This window comes from Megascapheus bottae, chromosome 26 (assembly GCF_031878675.1).
Source record: "Megascapheus bottae isolate mThoBot1 chromosome 26, mThoBot2.hap1, whole genome shotgun sequence".
NCBI lineage: Eukaryota > Metazoa > Chordata > Mammalia > Rodentia > Geomyidae > Megascapheus > Megascapheus bottae.
Window position 1 is genome coordinate 2,084,594 of NC_143534.1, and position 15,658 is coordinate 2,100,251.

General features: G+C 55.7%; 2 protein-coding genes across 2 annotated transcripts in view; one reads left to right on the forward strand and one right to left on the reverse strand.

The window, feature by feature from the left end:
- Positions 1 to 13,580, forward strand: Lgals8 (galectin 8). The gene is made up of 11 exons (XM_090318779.1): positions 1 to 105; positions 5,288 to 5,436; positions 6,979 to 7,067; positions 8,123 to 8,333; positions 8,985 to 9,104; positions 9,467 to 9,523; positions 10,749 to 10,775; positions 10,884 to 11,006; positions 11,281 to 11,369; positions 11,634 to 11,799; positions 12,375 to 13,580. Exons 2-11 carry the CDS (start codon positions 5,392 to 5,394, stop codon positions 12,522 to 12,524), a joined length of 1,077 nt encoding a protein of 358 aa, XP_090174905.1. The 5' UTR covers positions 1 to 105; positions 5,288 to 5,391; the 3' UTR covers positions 12,525 to 13,580.
- A 1,202-nt stretch (positions 13,581 to 14,782) lies between these two features.
- Positions 14,783 to 15,658, reverse strand: part of Heatr1 (HEAT repeat containing 1) — a 36,598-nt gene continuing 35,722 nt past the window's right edge. Inside the window, exon 44 of the mRNA XM_090318778.1 lies at positions 14,783 to 15,038. Within this exon, the coding sequence (XP_090174904.1) occupies positions 14,950 to 15,038 (89 nt within the window). The 3' untranslated portion in view covers positions 14,783 to 14,949. The remainder of the gene's footprint in view (positions 15,039 to 15,658) is intronic.

The following is a 15,658-nucleotide window of genomic DNA, read 5'->3' on the forward strand; positions in this document are numbered from 1 at the left end:
AACATTGTTTCTTATACCTGAAGAAACCAGACTTGGGACCCGAGTCTGCAGAAGCTGAGGTGAGCCTGGTAAATGTGAACACAGCGGGGCTGGAGGGGGAAAAAGGTGAGTGCTTCCTGGGTGCTAGAGAGGTTAGGAAAAAGCCAGAGGACTCGGGTGAGCCCACTGGGACCGGTGGGTAAGCAGGTGGCATCTGTGAGGACTGGGGCTCCGTCAGGCACGCAGGCCTCTTGTAGGAGCAGCGTGAGTATTATGGCTTGGTCAAGCGTCTCTGAACATTGCCTGAGTTAAGACCTACATGATTTGAGCCTGGTTTTCCTCATGGGAATAAACAAGAAGTGAGAAGTGCTTGTAACTAGTGGTAAAATGGCTTCAGTTTTGTCATTGTAGGCTCCATACCTGTGGCTTCACAGCATAATATCACTGTTTAAGGCCCTCTGATGTTTTATTACACCAATTTGCACCCCAAAATGACTAATTTAGGTGCTAGATCGGCACCACTATCCAGTAAATGGTTATATGTTGATTTAGCCAGTCCTGGGCTTGAGCTCAGGGCCTGAGCACTGTCCTTGGGCTTTCTCAAGGCCAGAGCTCTACCACTTGAGCCTCAGCACCATTTCCGACTTTTTCTGCTTATGTGCTACTGAGGCATAGAGCCCAGGTCTTCGTGCATGCTAGGCAAGCACTCTACCACTAAGCCACACTCCTGGCCCACTCAATGAATATTTAAAAGGCCAGAACACGCAGGGCACCCCCGGGTGGCTCATGCCTGTAACCCCAACCGCTCGGGACTCGGAGATCCAGAGATCCGAGGATTGCAGTTGAAAGCTAGCCAGGGGCAGGAGAGTTCACCAGCCGGTGAAGAACTCAATTGTCTTCATGGCACCAGTAACCGAATATTCAATATGGTAGTTAGGTATCTATTTTTCACAAAGCAGTACACTAGGCACCTAGGAGTGTGTAAGACAAGCTCCTTTTTCTCAACTTACACTGGAAGTGTGTAGCTCACACACAGGACAGAGAAAGACAACTATACTTTTAAAGCAGTGCGTGTCAAAGGCTTAGATTCATCTGTTCAACCGGATCTTGAGTGACTCAGGCTTGGATTCTGGCGGGAGCCCCTGCAGGCCCTGGTCCCCTGCAGGCCCTGGTCTTCGCCCCCCTGCGGGGCAGCAGGCCATCCGTCAGTTCCTGCAGCTCCCTCGACCCCCGTGTTCGTCAGGGCTGGCAGACTGAGCAGAATTCATAGTTCAGAACTTGCTAAGGAGCCCTCTGCTCCTGTCTTCCTTCTGCTTTCCATTTTACTGCTTCTGGGGCGACGGCAATAACTGATGCCATGGGTGGTAAGGAGAAAACCACCACTGAGTGCACAGGAGAGCCGACGCCAGCACGCGCCTTCCACGACCACGGGGTGAGGGGCGTCAACAGAGGAGAGCGGAGGGGAAGGGCAGGGCCAGGGGAGGAGGAGGGAGGAGGGGAAGGGCAGGGCCAGGGGAGGAGGAGGGTGGAGGGGAAGGACAGGGCCAGGGGAGGAGGAGGGTGGAGGGGAAGGGCAGGGCCAGGGGAGGAGGAGGGAGGAGGGGAAGGGCAGGGCCAGGGGAGGAGGAGGGTGGAGGGGAAGGACAGGGCCAGGGGAGGAGGAGGGTGGAGGGGAAGGGCAGGGCCAGGGGAGGAGGAGGGAGGAGGGGAAGGACAGGGCCAGGGGAGGAGGAGGGCGGAGGGGAAGGCAGGGCCAGGGGAGGAGGAGGGTGGAGGGGAAGGGCAGGGCCAGGGGAGGAGGAGGGTGGAGGGGAAGGGCAGGGCCAGGGGAGGAGGAGGGAGGAGGGGAAGGACAGGGCCAGGGGAGGAGGAGGGAGGAGGGGAAGGGCAGGGCCAGGGGAGGAGGAGGGCGGAGGGGAAGGGCAGGGCCAGGGGAGAAGGGGTGGGGGTGCGCACGGAGCTCGGCTTTCCTGGGCCGGGGGAGCCGCTCAGGCGCCGGGCTGGGGGCTCGGACACCGGCAGTCTGCGGACCCCGCTTCCCCGCACCCCCGCCCCCCCGGCCCCCAGGCTCCGACCCCGGCCCCCCGCCCCCCAGCCCCGGGCTCCCGTCCCCCCCCCCCTCCGGCTCCAACCCCGGCTCCCCGGCTCCCCCGGACCCCCGGCTCCCCCGCCCCTCGGCCCCCCCGGCTCCGCCCTCCCGGTTCCCCGGCTCCACCCCCCGGCCCCCGGACCCCCGGCTGCGCCCCCCGGTCCCCCGCCCCCCAGCCCCCGGCTCCCGTCCACCCCCGGCTCCGACCCCGGCCCCCCGGCTCCCCGGCTCCCCCGGACCCCCGCCTCGCCCGCCCCTCGGCGCCCCCCGGCTCCGCCCCCCGGCCCCCCGCCCCCCGGCTCCGACCCCGGCCCCCCGGCTCCCGGCCCCCCGGCCCCCCGCGGCGTCCGCGCACGCGCGCCGGAAGTGGGCGTGGCCTGGCGGGCGGCGGACCGGCGGCGGCTGCGAGGGCGCCTGCGGCTCGGCCGGCCGGGGTGAGTCGGGGTCGCCGCCCAGGGCCGAGGGCGCCGGGCCGCGTCCGCCAGCGGTGCCCGGCGGGGCCAGGTGCGGGCCGGGCCGCCGGTGAGCCTGGGACGGGCGGGGCCGCGGGCCACCTCGCCCACCTCGCCCCCGGGACGGCGCCCGGGGCTGCGGGGCGCGGCCGCTCGGCCTCTCCAGACGCCGGCGCTCCGACCTGCGAGGGCGGGAGGGACGGAGGGCGGGCGGCCCCGCACCGGCGTGGGCTCGGCCTCCCCAGGACCCCGCAGGGCCCGGCGGGGAGCGTGGGACACCGCCGCGGACCTCGTGACGGGGACGCGGGCGCGGCGGCCGGGCGCTGCCGAGGCCACTGCGGGCCGGGGCCAACCCCCTTCCCCCCGGCTCGCCCTCCCCCTCCTGCCCCCCCCCTCGGCTCGCCCTCCCCCCTCCTGCTCCCTCCTCTCCCACCCCGGGCTCGCCCTCCCCCTCCTGCCCCCCCCCGGCTCGCCCTCCCCCTCCTGCCCCCACCCCGGGCTCGCCCTCCCTCTCCTGTCCCCACCTCGGGCTCGCCCTCCCCCTCCTGCCCCCTCCCCACCCCGGGCTCGCCCTCCCCCTCCTGCTCCCTCCCCACCCCGGGCTCGCCCTCCTCCTCCTGCCCCCTCCCCACCCCGGACTCGCCCTCCCCCTCCTCCCCCCCTTCCTCCTCCTGGGCTCGCCCTGCTCCCCCCTCCCGCTCCCCACCCCGGGCTCGCCCTCCTCCCCCCTCCCCCCTCCCCGGTTCGCCCTCCTCCCCCCTTCCCCCTCCCGGGCTCGCCCTGCCCCCCCTCCCCTCGCCCAGCCCAGGCTCTGCCGAGAGCCCCACTCCCAGCCTGTTTTCCCTCCCTGAGTGAGGACAAAGTCTGTGGCGACAGCAGGGCAGGATTTTCTGGAAGGGAACCCAGGCCGCCCGGTGTCGTGTCTGGCTCAGCTCTGCCTGGAGGGAAGCAGGGTTTCCTAGAGCCGCTCTCTGGGACTGCGAGGGGAGGAGGAGGAGGAAGCCACGCAGAAGCTGGAATGGAGCTGTCTAGAGGGACAGCTCCCAGGCCGGGAGCTCAGGCCCAGACTGGACACTCCACACACACACACACACATCCCTTAGCAACACGCAAGCCCGTGTCGTGAGAGGATGCAGGGCCCGGCCGGAGCGTGGCGCACACACACACACACACACACACACGAGCCAGAGGGGGTGCTGTGGCTCGGGTGGCAGGGCACCTGCCTTGAGGAGAGCTAGAGGTGCTCAGGCCCTGAGTGCAGTCCTCACGACCGGGCTCCTCCCTCCTCTCACCTGGTTAACTTGGAGGAGTAACGTATAAACACAGTGAGTACTGCCAAATGTTTTAACTCACCGAGCCCTCAGAATAAGCCTGTTTGGGAGTACTCACTCTTGTTATTCTTACTTAACAAACAGGAAAAGCCCAATGAAAACATAATTTTTTTTCTTTTTTTTTCTGTAGTACAAAGGTTTGAACCCTGGGCACTGGGCATGCTAGGCATGGACTCTGTCACTTGAGCCACACAGCAGTGAATCATGTGGCACTAAGGAATGGAACCCAGGTCTTCATGCATGCTAGGCACACTCTACCACTAGGCCACGCTCCCAGCCCTTTTGATGGTTTTATAGGACTTTTCAACCTGTATTTAATGTTATTTTCATTTAAGTTTTTGTTTGCTTAGGTGTGCCACTGAGCTACATTCCTCTTTTTTTTTTTTTTGGTCAGTCCTGGGCTTGAGCTCAGGGCCTGAGCACTGTCCTTGGACTTTCTCAAAGCTACATCTCTACCATTTGAGCCTCAGCACCACTCTTGGCTTTTTTCTATGTATGTGGTACCAAGAGGAATCCAATCCAGGTCTTTGTGCCTGCTAGTCCCCCTTTTTTTTTTTTTTTTTTTTTTTTTTTTAAATTTTAGGCATGGTTTGACCAAGTTGCCCAGCCTGGTCTTGAACTTGTAATCAATCCTCTTACCTTAGACTCTCAAGTAGCCAGGATTACAGGCCTGAACCACCATTGTACATTACAGGCATCCAGCCATTTCATTATTACTAATAATAAATTCTACTTTAGAAATTTTCTATTGATGTATTTCTTTTCTTCATAATTCAAAACTAATATGTATGAATACGGTAAGAACGGATGCTGGGTCTTTGTAATAACCTTGCATTGTTTGATAACTATGAGTAAAGTAACTTATAATTTAAATATAAAAATACACAGACTTGGGGCCGGGAGTTTGGCCTAGTGGTTAAAGTGCTTGCCTAGCATGCATGAAGACCTGGGTTCGATTCCTCGGTACCACATACATAGAAAAAAGCCAGAAGTGGTGCTGAGGCTCAAGTGGTAGAGCTCTAGCCTTGAGAAAAGTCCAAGGACAGTGCTCAGGCCCTGAGCTCAAGCCCAGGACTGGCAAAAAAAAAAAAAAAATACACAGACTTCAAGCCCCAGGACTGACAAAAAAAGAAAAAAAAAAAAACCTCTCAAACATTATGTAGTCAGATGCTGATAGCACACACCTGTAATCCTAGCTGCTCAGGAAGCTGAGATTTGAGGATCACAGTTTGAAGCCAGCTGGGGCAGGAAAGTCTGAGACTCTTGCTAATCAAAGAAAAAAACAGGAGTAGAGCTGTGGCTTAAGTGGTAGAGCGCCAGCTGTGTGGGCAGAGGAAAAAACTAAGCAAGAATATAAAGCGCTGAGTTCAAGCTACGCACATAAAGAAAACTAACCCATGCTTGTTTTTCTTTCCCCCACTTTGACTTTTACATAGGACAAGTACCTCAGTGTCACTCTGGGTCCCCTTTAAGTGAGACGAGGTTAAAATTGTATACACAGAAGACTCCAGACAACAAAACCAACATTAGTTGGAACGGAATGATGCTGTCCTTAAAGAACTTACAAAATACCATCTACAACCCGGTGAGCAAGTTCTGTAAACTCTCTTTCCACATGGCAGGACTAAGAGAATCCATTGGAAGGGAAATGGTTCATTGGGAGCAGGGCAAGAACGGAATGCCTTTAGTGAACCACGGGTCCCTGCTGTGATGCTGGCTGAAGGAAAGATCCAGCTCTTCTCCTGTGGCGGAAGAAGAGAGATCATGGTGCAGCCGGGTGATGGGAACGACGGCAGAAACAGCCACGGAAGCCCCAGAAGGCATGGCAGGCCTCTGAGGGGCTCAGGCCACAAAACACAGTCGTAGAGGAATATGGCTTTCTTACTCTCTGAACTTCCCGTCTCCTCTTTCCCTTTCCTCCTCTTTCCTTTGGTATTCTTGCTCTGTAGTTAAACATTCCAACTACGGAGTGCCACACTGCACTGAAGATAGGCTCCGTTTGTAGTGCTGTTTTCCTTCACTATTAGAGTTTGAACTCAGGGTCTTGTACTGTATGCTAGGCAGGGTCTCTACCGCGGATCCATGCCTCCAGCCCTTTTCAGTCCTGCTTATTTACTAGGGCCTTGCTTCCCATCTTGGCCTATGCTGGGCTCATGACAACTTCCTAGTTTTTACTTCCGACAGTAGCTGACATGAGAAGTAAATACCGTCACTTCTGATTTTCTGAAGCCAGGCTGGCTGGCTTCCAACCCTGATCCTCCAACCTCGGCCTTCCTACTGCCAGCTAGTACTGTGACTGAAATTAAATAGAATTAGGTGTTTGTGTAGTAAACCATGTGTTCACATCTATCCCTCCTGGAGCTGTGATGGGTCCCTTCCTCCTTTTCCCCTTTCACCCTGTGCTGGGTTCCCAAGACCACATGGGCTTCAGTAACTCCTCAGTGGAGAGCTTGCTGACCCTGTGACCTGTAGCACGGGAGGATACGTTGGAACAAATCTACAACGGTCAGATGATAGGGCTGTCTGTGGCCCTGACGGGGTGCGATGGGGCTTCTGCGAGGTAGCATCTTCTTGTTTGCAGTTCTGACTTCACGTGTGAGCTGAGGGCTCTGGTGGACAGGGTTGTGCATCTCCTGCTCTCAGGGAGGCCTTGTGTTGATGAGGGAGTTGCGGGTGGGAAGAGAGTCCTCTTTTTGACAGCCAGGCAGCACCCTGTTTTACATTGTTCTCGTCATTTCTTCCCTGGCGTCTGACCTTTTCCCCTTTAGAGTAGAGGCTGCCAGCAGTGCGCCTGCATATAGCAGGCGTGTAACAAGCAGTCATTAGCTGTAACCCTAACTACTCAGGGGGTTGACATCTGCGTAAGTCTGACAGCAGGGGAGTTTGCAAGACGCTTTTCCCCAACTGACCAACAGAAAGCCAGAAGTGGAGGTGTGGTTCAAGTAGTAAAGCACTAGCCTTGATTGAAAAGGCTAAGGGACAGCGCCAGGCTCCGAGCTCATGCCCAGTACAACACGCACACACAAGCAGGGTCTTCATCAGTCACTGAGGTCCATTGTAATTGCTTCAGAATTAATTTTGTTTATGTCAACCTACGTTTGTCAAACTTTTCTTTTGTTCCTTTTAGACCATCCCCTATGTTGGCACCATTTCTGAGCAGTTGAAGCCTGGGTCTTTGATTGTGATCCGAGGGCATGTTCCCAGCGATGCTGACAGGTGAAGTCCTTCTGCGGAGTGGAGAGACACTCAGTCTTAGTGACTGCAGGGTAACGACAGCCCCCACGGTGGAGAGGCTGCTGTGCTGCACTGAGGTCTGCCATGAGTACACAGCGGCCCTGCCAGGGTGGAGGACAGGGGGCCAAGACGCTGGCATCACTGGGGTTTTTCATCCTACGGCAGCAAATGTGGTTCTGATGTAAAGAATTAAGTAGAGCTGGTACAGTGGCTCTTAAGGTCTGAGGATCTCAGTTGAAAAGTCAGCTCGGGCAGGAAAATCTGAGCCTCTTCCCCCCCTCCCCCCCCCAGTCCTGGGGCTTGAGCTCAGGGTCTGAGCACTGTCCTTGGGTTTCCTCAAGGCTAGAGCTCTACCACTTGAGCCTCAGCACCACTTCTGGCTTTTTCTGTGTATGTGGTACCGGGGAGTCAAACCCGGGTCTTTGTGCATGCTAGGCAAGCACTCAACCACTAGGCCAGACTCCCAGCCCCAAGTCTGAGCCTCTTTTATCCAGTTAATCACCCAAAAGCCGGAAGTGAATGCTAGCCTGGAGCACAAAAGCTCAGGGGCTGCACCTGAGTTCAAGTCCCAGGACGGGCACAAAATAAAAGCCGTGTTGTCAAAGGACAAGGGGGCTTCAAGTCAGTCTAACATTCCCATCTGGTCTCTTCATGAGTCTGGTGGCTTTTCTGGGTTTTCCGAGCTCCGGGCTGGGCCTGGACGCAAGTGGCGGGAGGGAGATGTGGCGTGACTTCCGAAGACTTGGCATTGGCTCGGCTCCTGGTCAGGCCCACTGTCCTGAGGGGCCTGTCCTCTTCTCAGCACTCTCCCGCTCCATTCCTGAGTTGTGCATGGCTGGGGTGGGGTGCATGTGGGGGGACGAGGGCAGGTGCTGGCTGTGTCCTGTACTGGCGCTTTGATCCACTCATTAGCAGAGCCTCTCCTGAGAAGGCCTAGCCACCAATGAGGAGGGGAAGGGAGACAGGGCAGCCGCCCTCGGAGCCACGCGGGTCCAGCTGCTGCCTGGCCGTGGCCCACGGCCCCTTCCTCCCCTCAGATTCCAGGTGGACTTGCAGATCGGCAGCAGTGTGAAGCCCCGAGCCGACGTGGCCTTTCACTTCAACCCTCGCTTCAAAAGATCCGGCTGTATCGTGTGCAACACTCTGACCCAGGAGAAGTGGGGGTGGGAGGAGGTCACCCACGACAGCCCCTTCACCAGGGAGAAGTCCTTCGAGATCGTCATCCTGGTGCTGAAGGACAAGTTCCAGGTGGGTCCCAGGGGACCCCACTGGCGCGTACGCCTTACAGTGCTGGGCTCACCTCGCTTGCATCACGCCCGAGCTTGGCCCTGGGTCCCACCAAGGCAGGAGCCCCCTCTGCCCTGCCGGATGTAGCATGCTGGGCAACATAGGGTGTCCTGTTCATCACGGGAGAGGGGGAGCGTGGTGGGAGGGGGCAGAGGAGGTCCACAGTGCTTTGTTAAGTTCCCCACTAGATGGTGCTGAGGGGATTACAGCTGTGCTGCCCCACAGATCCCAGTGGGGACTCCCTGCTGACGTGGGCGCCTGGCATCACACAGCTGCTCCCCCAGCTCCCCTCCACACCCCCATCCCCCTCCCCGGCCTCCTGTATATCGTTCCTGAGGGAGACCGCTTAGCAGTGCCAGTACTGGGACTTGAACTCATCCTCCAGCCCTCCCTTGGCCTTTTTGCTCAAGGCTGGCACTTTCTCACTTGAGCTCTACCTCTACTACTGGCGTGTTGATGGTTGGTGGAGATGAGAGTCTCATGGACTTGCGTGCCTGGGCTGGCTTTGAACCATGATTCTCAGAGGTCAGCCTCTTGAGTAGTTAAGATTACAGGCACCAGCCACCAGCGCCTGCCCCCTAGTAAGTTCATTTGTTAACTGTGTCCATCCAGGTGGCTGTGAATGGGAACCACACTGTGCTCTATGCCCACAGGATCAGCCCAGAGAGCATAGACACGCTGGGCATTCGTGGCAAAGTGAACGTCCACTCAGTTGGCTTCAGCTTCAGCACGGTAAGTTCCCTGCCATGTCTACCTTGGCATCTTTACTTGAGTTTCTGAGGGCCCGATTGGTTGTCTCTTGCTGCCTCTTACCAGGCTTTGTGGGCACAGCTGTTCCTAATGAAATGAAGCCTGCAGGCTGTGTCATGGAGGTGGCCTTTCAGGCTTCTTGGCATCGACTAACTTGCTTCTGTGTGCAGTCTGCAACCTCAGCAGCTGCCAGCTGCTCAGGCCTCTGTCCACAGATCTTTCTCCACTGCTTGGTCCCTGCAGTTCTGCATGTTCAGTACCACTGACCACTTGGTGTGTTAAACAATTTTATTTTTAAAAGATGTTTTATGATGTAGAACATTAATCTGTATTGCTTTCTGTAGGATTTACAAAATACGCAAGCATCAATTCTGGGACTATCAGAGATAAATACAGAAAATGTAAGTATTAAATCTCCTAGTACAGAGAATAAAGTCAGTGAGCAATAGCTGCTGTTACTCTCATTTCCTGCATAGGAAGTAGGATCTTTGGATTTCGCTGCACTCTTCCTTGTTACGTTAAAACGAATCCTTGCTAAAACTTAAAAAATATCTTAATGATTAAAAAATGTTCTGGGGGCTGGGAGTTTGGCCTAGTGGTTAAAGTGTTTGCCTAGCATGCACGAAGACCCGGGTTCGATTCCTCGGTACCACATACATTGAAAAAAGCTGGAAGTGGTGCTGAGGCTCAAGGGGTAGAGTGCTAAGCCTTGAGAAAGTCCAAAGACAGTGCTCAGGCCCTGAGCTCAAGCCCAGGACTGGCAAAAAAAAAAAAAAAACTGGGCTGGGAATGTGGCTTACTGGTAGAGTGCTTGCCTCTCCCATGAAGCCCTGGGTTTGATTCCTTAGCACCACATACATAAAAAAAAGCCAGAAGTGGCATTGTGGCTCACGTGGCAGAGTGCTAGCCTTGAGCAGAAGCAGCTCAGGGACAGTGCCCAGGCTCCGAGTTTAAACCCCAGAACTGACAAAAAATGTTCTTAGGTGTTTCTTTTCTTCTTTTTTGTCTGTCATGGGGCTTGAACTCTGGGCCTGGGTGCCATCCCTAAGCTCTTCAGCTCAAGGCTACCGCCCTACCCCTTGAGCCACAGTGCCACTTCGGGTTTTCTCATGGTTACTTGGAGATGAGTCTCAAAGTCTTTAGTGCCCCACATGAGCCACCTTGCCCAGGGGTGCTTTTCTCTTAAATTATGGTTTTAATAGGAGGCCAAGATAGAAGCAATCTTTCAAGCACGTGCTGGTGACTCAGACCTAGCTACCTGGGAGGTCGAGAATGGGAGCATTGTGGTTTGAGGCTAACCCAGGCAGAAAGGTTTGCAGTATTCCACTACAACCCATACCTGGAGGTATGGTGGTGTTTGTCTGTTTGTCTATGAGTCACACCTCCTGTTTTTTTTTTCTTTTTTTTTGGTCAGTCCTGGGGCTTGAATGCAGGGCCTGGGCACTGTCCTTGGGCTTTCTCAAAGTTAGTGCTCTACCACTTGAGACACAGTACCACTTGCTTTTTGTGGTACCAAAGAATGGAACCCAGGGCTTCGTGCATGCTAGGCAAGCACTCTACCACTAGGCCAAGCTCTTGGCCCAGTACACCTCTTTTAAACATGCTTTTTTCTTTCTCTTCTAATAGGTACAAAAGTCTGGTGTTTCACAGTTTGTAAGTGTTTTTGCCAATTATTCCATGTGGTCTGTCAGTGGTCTAGAGTGGGCAGGTTAGCCGTAGAAGTAGCTCCATTCTTCCCCCGTATGGACTGTTTCTCTGCAGCCTAGTAATAGAGGAGATATTTCCAAAATCGTCCCCACAGCTGTCTACTCCAAGAGCAGAGACTCGACCGTGAACCACCCTGGGACTTGCACCAAAATCCTTCCTACCAACTCTTTGTCAAAGGTTTGAAGAGCCAGCAATGTACTAAAACTAGAACTAAACCTTCAGCGATTAGTGGTGTGTAGACCCCGCCCCCTCGAGGAGCCAGAGCAGCCCCCCCCCCCCCCCGTGTGTGCGCGTCCCCGAGCCGGGCCCACCGGGTGTGTCCTGCTGGAGTGGGGCACGTGGGGCACTGGGGCTCACTACAGCCCCTAGCCGCAGTGCTCCCCAGGGCAGCGACAGTCCTCTGGGGAGGTCTCTTTCATGGCTGCCTGCACTGACTGTGGCTTCTTTACAGAGCCTGCCCTTCAAAGCGAGGCTCAACTCCCCCATGGGCTTTGGACGGACCGTGGTCGTTAAAGGAGAAGTAAATACAAATGCAAAAGGGTGAGTCCATTACCCAGGAGAGGCCCGGCCATGGGGAGGGCCTGCTCACGGGCTTCCGTGGACGTGGAGCTGGGTCTGGCCCCTGTGTGAAAGGGGCCTTGTAGGCTGTTGTAGCTTGAGGAGGGGGGCTGGGTTGATTCTGCCCGTGGCGTCCCCGTGAATGCACTCAGCTAGACCCTCCCTATGTAGTCACCACCTGAGCACCAGTGACTCGCTGCATTTCCCTTCTGCTTGACTAATTATTTCTTTCCCTTCTCTTGGAAGCTTTAATATTGATCTAGTGGCAGGAAAATCAAAGGATATCGCTCTCCACTTGAACCCGCGCCTGAACATGAAAGCATTTGTCAGGAATTCCTTTCTTCAGGGAGCCTGGGGTGAAGAGGAAAGAAACATCACCTGCTTCCCATTTAGTCCTGGGATGTACTTTGAGGTAAGGTGGTTTGAAAATGGGGTGGTGTGCGCCGTGGACCGCCTTCCATTTCTGTGGAGAAGAGTTTGGCTGCAGGGTGTCGCCTCGTGGTACTGGAGGCTTTGGCAGGAAGCTGGTCTCAGACTGGAGTGGGTCGGGGTGCAGTGCAGGAAGCCCTCTTCCAGGGGTTGGTCCTGCTCATGTTCAAAGGCCAGTGTGTTAGACCTAAGAACTGACTGAGCCTGAACTGTGGGCCCTGCACCCATTTCTAGAGAGTGGTCTCCTGGGATGAACCAGCTGGGTGACTCCCTCCCCACCCTTCATGGCCGCTGCTCCTGTCAGGAGTGATGTCTCCGCATGCTTCTGAAGCCTGCGCCATGGAGGGGCTTCAGCTGGCTATATGGTGCACAAGGATGCTCTGGGAAGTAGGCTGAGCAGGGTGCAGTCAGGACGTCCCCAAAGGACATGCTATGGGAACTCCCATGTGCCCCCCCCCCCAGCTAGCTGCCCTCCTTCCTATTCCCAGGGGAAGCAGGGCGACATGGGTCTAAGAGGCCTGAATGGCAGAGCCCAGCCGGTGTCCCCTTCCCTCGCAGATGATCGTGTACTGCGATGCCAAGGAGTTCAAGGTGGCAGTGAACGGGGTGCACAGCGTGGAGTTCCGGCACAGGCTTCAGGACCTGGGCAGCGTCGACATGCTCGAGGTGGATGGCGATGTCCACCTGCTGGAGGTGCGGAGTTGGTAGTCGCCGCCAGCCCTAATACACTTGGCCTCTGTGACACTGTCCACCTGCATCTCCGTCGCGACCTGTTTGTTGTTGAGCTCTGGGAGTGTCAGGTCCTCCTGCTGCCCCCTGCTGTCCCCATGCCGGCCAGCCAGTGTGCTTCCCTTGGCGCTCAGAAGCAAACTGGGTGACCGAGGCTCTGCTCCGGTCAAAGCCACATGCAACAAGCAGCCAAGCGCCTGCTCTGCGGCAGTGCTCTGCAACTGGCAGCGTCTGTGCTGGTGCTGGGACACCAGTGGTGGAGCTGGGCCCTCTTTCCTTGGGCAGGCGCATGCGCACTCACTGTATCCTTCCAGTTTAGGCAGGTGAGGTTAAGGGCCGATGGATGAAACGTTACCCTACACACCACCCGTTCCCTGCCTGCCTCACCAGATCCTGTGGCCAGGGATCCCATACCAGCTTTCACTGGCAGTCTTTAGCATTTAGCGGTGTAACTTCTCTCTATAAGCTTTACCAAATAATGAATAGTGCAACATCAGAACATAGCAAAAGAAGGCAAAAAACTCCCGCCCCAACAAGGGAACCCCAAACAGACCATGTGGTTATGGCAGCCAATGTGGGGTGCATACGTCGCTGCTAGTTTGGGGCACAGGCCAGATGAACGCAGTGTGTAGAAGCTGTGGGGAACCCTGCAGTCCCACAGACAGGTGGACGCCTAGGGCAGGTGCCGCTTTGTGCAGCCGGGTGGCGGAGGCAATGTCTTGCTCTCATGCAAACTGGCGCTTGCTCTGTTCACATGATTACGATTAGGCCTGTATCGGCAAGTGTAACAGTTGCATTTCTCTAATTTTTCTATTATTTGAAGGGACCTGGCAGACCTCCTACATAGAATCTTTACAGGTCACATCCTGTTATAGGAGATTTCAGAGGTTTGGATGTGGGGCAGAACAGTCTAAATAAACCAGTAGTTGTTTGATTCATCAAGCTACTGAACCAAATTCTGCTGGGGTTTAGGAATATTTTCATAACAGATTTGGATATTATTTGCACCCATACATTAAAAAATACTATAATCAATCCTACTTTTCAAAATTCCTTTGTTAAAAATGCTGTCATTTAACTTTCTGCATGCTGACTTATTATGATGTTGTGCCAACCTCAAGATCCAGGGGTGGTGAGAATGGGAAGTTTGTAGGAGCACAGAGCCTCGTCAGAAAAACATCAGGGCAAACTGGGATGCTGGAGAGCAAAGGCGCCTCCTCAGGGCAGTACACACGTGCACTCACGGCTCCCTGCCCGGCTGAGGGTTCTTTCATCTGCTGCATGTGGAGCAAGTGTAATTGTTTAAGAATAAGCACAAAGGGAAAGAGCTGGGCACCGTGGCTCATGTCCGTAACTCAGGGATAGTCCCCGGACCCCAAGATTGGGCCCCACGCAAAGATTCCAGTTCCTACTGAGGAACTGCACTGAGACATTGTTAGAGAGGAGGAGTTTCTAGGAAGCACTAAGATGTGGAGGGATTCCACAGGAAGTTTCTGCTCAGACGACTTTCAACTCCATGCTGACACTAGAGGGGCAATTTTTCCATGTTTCTTTCAAGTTCAGCCTTCACTTTGTAGCATAGTACTCAAGGTAAGAGAGCTTGAAAGTTGAACATGAGCTGGGCAAGGTGGCTCCCTCCTAGCTACTCAGGAGGTTAAGATCTGAGGATCACGGTTCAGAGCCCAGGCACTAAAGACCATGAGACTCACGGACAGTGCCCCCAGGCACAGAGGCCAAGCCCCACCAGTGACTAAACATGACAGGGCCTGGAGTTTGGCCTAGTGGTAGAATGCTTGCTTAGCATGCACAAAGACCTGGTTTCGATTCCTTGGTACCCCACATACACAGAAAAAAAGCCAGAAGTGTGGTCCAAGTGGTAGAGCTCTAGCCTTGAGAAAGCCCAAGGACAGTGCTCAGGCCCTGAGTTCAAGCCTTAGGACTGACAAAACCAAACCAAAAAACCCCAAACCAACAACCACAAAAAAACCTGAACATGATACAGATTCCTCCCCACACCTTCCCCAACCACCACATGACTTGGCCAGGGGCAGCTTTCACAGGAAGCTGGTTGGTTTCAGGATGTCCTTCCCCAGAAAAATGAGAGACTGGTCTTAGAACTTTCCCCCTTTGGGCCACCTAAAAGGTCACCCCTTCCCCCCAACAGGCCCAGCACAACCCAGGACCCCTCCAGGACCTGCCGGATTCACACCACTCAAGAGACCACACAAATGGCAGGCTGGCTTATAAAAAGATGGCGAGTCTTTTTTACTCTTTACCAACTGTACAAAAGGCAGTCCATCCCAGGCGGGCGTCCTGTCCGGAAGTCGTGAGGTATCTGCAGGTGAGAGTGCCAAAAGTCACATGGCACTGGCACCCAGGAACGAGCAGGCTTTGAAGGCAGGGCTCAGAAGTAGCTCTGCAGGGGCTCCCCCAGCGTGGCCTCCAGCTGCTGGATGGTCTTCTGACACTGGCGCTCCACTTCTTCACATTCGTCTAGAAAGGAAAAGGGAAGTGAGCTGCCAGCCACCCCGCCCGGGGACACCACCGTCTTCACTGCCTGCACAGACACGACCCCAGGAGCCGGGGCACAGCAGACTGAGACAAGGGTCCCTGGCTGCCATCCCCCTTAGGAAAGGCTGGGTGTGTGCAGAGTCCCCTCCAGCATGGCACCACCCTGGCCGCTTCAGCCACTGACAGGTCGCGATGGGCTCACGAGTACTGCTATCAAATTGGAGCTGTGGCTCAAGTGGTGGGGCTAGCCTCGGGCTAAAAGCAGCTCAAGGGCAGTGCCCAGGTCTTGAGTTCAAGCCCCAGGACTGGCCACAAAACAAAACAGAAGCACAGACTGTCATTTACCCACAGGAGGGGTGGCACGAGGATGCCACTCCCATGCGAAGCCCAACAACAAGTGTGCTGTGCCCCCACTGCATCCTGTGATGTTGCACACTCCAGGGGAGAGACGGGCCGGGACAGAGTCCTCGTGCATTCAACAGCACACTGCTATAGCCCGTGTGCACCCAAACCCAAGCGCGCACGGTGCGCAGACAGCGACGACTGTGAGAGGGCCCTGCTGCTCCCTGCCTGCCAGGTGAGCCTGGGCATGAGGCCCCAAG